Below are 3,004 nucleotides of genomic sequence, written 5' to 3' on the forward strand. Positions count from 1 at the left end.
TATATAATTATATATATAACGTATAATATATAATATTATATGTATGTATATATATATATATATATATATATATATATATATATATATATATATATATATATATCTATATATATATATCTGTGTGTATGTGCGTATGTGTATATATATATATATATATATATATATATATATATATATATATATATATATATACTATATTTATATATATATATATATATATATATATATATATACATATACGCATATATGTTTACATATAAAGTGAGAGTTAACACACGAAGTTGTTTATTTAGTAGACCATGGAAAACGGAAATACATATTCAGGAAAATATCTTTCTAACAGTCGTTATTTTCCGGCAAGACTTTAAGAAGCAAAAGCAGCTCTCTGCTTCCACGCAACGATATTTATAGTTTCATAAATACATTTGCACTGTTTACCGAAATGAAAAATAAAACTCGAAATAACTTGTTTTCTACATACTTGGTCGTTTCCCTGACTTACAAGAATGTTATTTCACGATAGATAGTCAGGAAATTTCTTGTAATAAAGGACATTTTCATCTCTATAAATCATAAGGTGATTTCAATTGTTTTTTATTATTATTTCCGCATATAATATATATATATATATATATATATATATATATATATATCTATATATATATATATATAATATTCATTTTTGTATTCATGTATTTGGTTTTTTATTTGTCCTAGCATAAAAAAAACTGTTGAATGAGTTGCCTAAAAATGGCAGTAAAATACGTAAAAAAAATAATTAAAAGGAAATCTCTCTATACATAAAAAATACATACCAGCGAAATAAACAGATGAATAAAAAAAACGAATAAATGAACATCTATACCATCACTTCCATACTGTCTGAGTCTAATAAATATGAAACAGAAAAATGAAAGAAACATAAAACACCAGAATTTCGAGGCTACCTTACAGCAACCGAACGAAAACTACAGTTTCTTTCTGAATAAATAATATTTCAAAATATTCTTGTAATAGTAAAGGTTTCAGCTGGGTTGCTTATATTTCAAATTCCGACTATTAGCGTTTGTAAGTATAAGAGCTGCCAAGCTTTAAAATTCTGGCTATAGATGTTTAAGAAATTCTAGCATGGAAAATTCTCAGTATGTCAGTTTTAATTCGTTTACAAACATTTCAAATTCTGGCTGTTTCAACATGGGCGCACAGATTTCAAGTTCTGGGTATTTAGTTTTAGTCAAATTAGGGGGTTGCAGATTTCAAAGCAATTCATATTCTGGCAATAAAAGTTTGAATTGGGTGTGCTGATTTCCAAGCAAATTTTGACTATTAAGGCTCCAATAAGGTGCGCAGATTTCAAATTCTGGCTATAAAGGTTTAAACTGGGGTGCGCAGACTTAAGGATTTCAGTTAGGGTGCGCAGATTTCAAATTCTGGTTATGAAAGTTTCAATGAGGCTGTCGTGCTTCTTGACGAACGACTTGGTAATCGTGTCGATGCTCTGCTCCTTGAGTTCCCTGAAGCAGATCAGCACGAAGATGTACCCGCCGACGCAAACGACGCAGTGGAACCAGAAGATGCCTCCCGTGGCAACGGCGATCCGAATCTTGTGGAAGATGACGTCGACGACCAGCATGGAGGACCACATGACGCAAGAAGCGGCGGACACCCCCAGCCACTTGTACTTCGAGCTGAAGATCTCGCCCAGGGTGACCCAGGCGATGGGACCCACGCCCGTCCCGTGGGCGAAGGTGAACAGGATCACGCAGAAGACCTCGGCCACCCACTGGTAGAGGAAGTAGTTATCCACTTTGTGGAGGTCCTTCAGGAAAAGGAAGAGCCCGAGAACGAAGGCGGACGCCGCCATAATGGTGAGAGACAGCAGGAGGAGCAGCTTCCTCCCTATGTGGTCCACCAGCAATGACGAGATCGTGATGGCAACGATGAGCACCGAAGTGGAGATGAAATGGGCTATGTTGATGTAGGAGCTGGAGACTTCGGCGAACAGCTCCATGCAGTAGAGCGTGAAGCTCGACAAACCGGTCATGTTGTAGAGGAACATGAGCACGCAGGAGATCATCAGCGGCCGCCAGAAGGTCGGTCGGATCAAGTCCTCGCAGGCGACTCCCCAGCGGTCGATGTCGCAGCTGTCGGTGATGTCGTGGTACTCCTCCATGACGTCGTTGCTCACGCCGCGCAGCCACTGGAGGGTGGCTAGGGCGTCGTTGGGACGGAGGTGAATCAGGAATCGCGGGGATTCGGGCATGCAGAGCACAACGCAGACGAAGAATGGCATCGAAACGCATGCCCCGATGATGGCCAGGTTCTTCCAGACCAGAATCTCTCCCAGCAAGAAACATAAAAGACAGCCAACCTGACAGTAAAAACATAACATATTAGTGATATCTTAATGACTTACAACAACATCAACAATAATGCTATCAATAATAATAACACAATAATTTCGGTGAGATTAACGCAACTTACATTGAAATACAATAAACAGTTGCTGATATACTAAGAACGATACCCTCGCTATATCAGATTCGTTTCCTATCTGTATTATTTCCTGAAGCAAATACACTGACATTTTTATCAGTTCTCCTCATATGAAAAATAATTCCCAAAACGGGGCAAAGTTTTGGTGATGGATTCATAAACTTGGCCAAATTCAGAGTAAAGCGACTCAATGCGCATAGCGACCCCTCAACTATCTTTATCTTCCACGCCTTGGAATCTTCAACAGACTCACTCAAATAATGGCTGAACCGTGACGTAATGTTTGAAGCATATTTTTTTTTTCCTTAAATCATTCAGGCCATGTACTACTATATTCTCGCTATATGGACTCCGTCTCTGCCAAATCACCCATCACCCGCGCTTAACGGCCATAAAAAACGCGAAAAAGGCCTTGCAAATCGAACAGCTGACTCCAGTGTCAGAAATGGCCGTTACCCAAAGAATCCAGATCCACTACTAGGTCACCGGGTAATGCCATACATAGCTC

At 38.5% G+C, this 3,004-nt stretch overlaps 1 protein-coding gene across 1 annotated transcript in view; it reads right to left on the reverse strand.

Annotated features, from left to right (window-relative positions):
- Positions 1-700: 700 nt before the first annotated feature.
- LOC135221002 (facilitated trehalose transporter Tret1-like) overlaps positions 701-3,004 on the reverse strand; it is a 66,173-nt gene continuing 63,869 nt past the window's right edge. Inside the window, exon 5 of the mRNA XM_064258718.1 lies at positions 701-2,371. Coding sequence (XP_064114788.1) covers positions 1,424-2,371 — 948 coding nt within the window. The 3' untranslated portion in view covers positions 701-1,423. The remainder of the gene's footprint in view (positions 2,372-3,004) is intronic.

Source organism: Macrobrachium nipponense, chromosome 20 (genome assembly GCF_015104395.2).
Source record: "Macrobrachium nipponense isolate FS-2020 chromosome 20, ASM1510439v2, whole genome shotgun sequence".
Classification (NCBI taxonomy): domain Eukaryota; kingdom Metazoa; phylum Arthropoda; class Malacostraca; order Decapoda; family Palaemonidae; genus Macrobrachium; species Macrobrachium nipponense.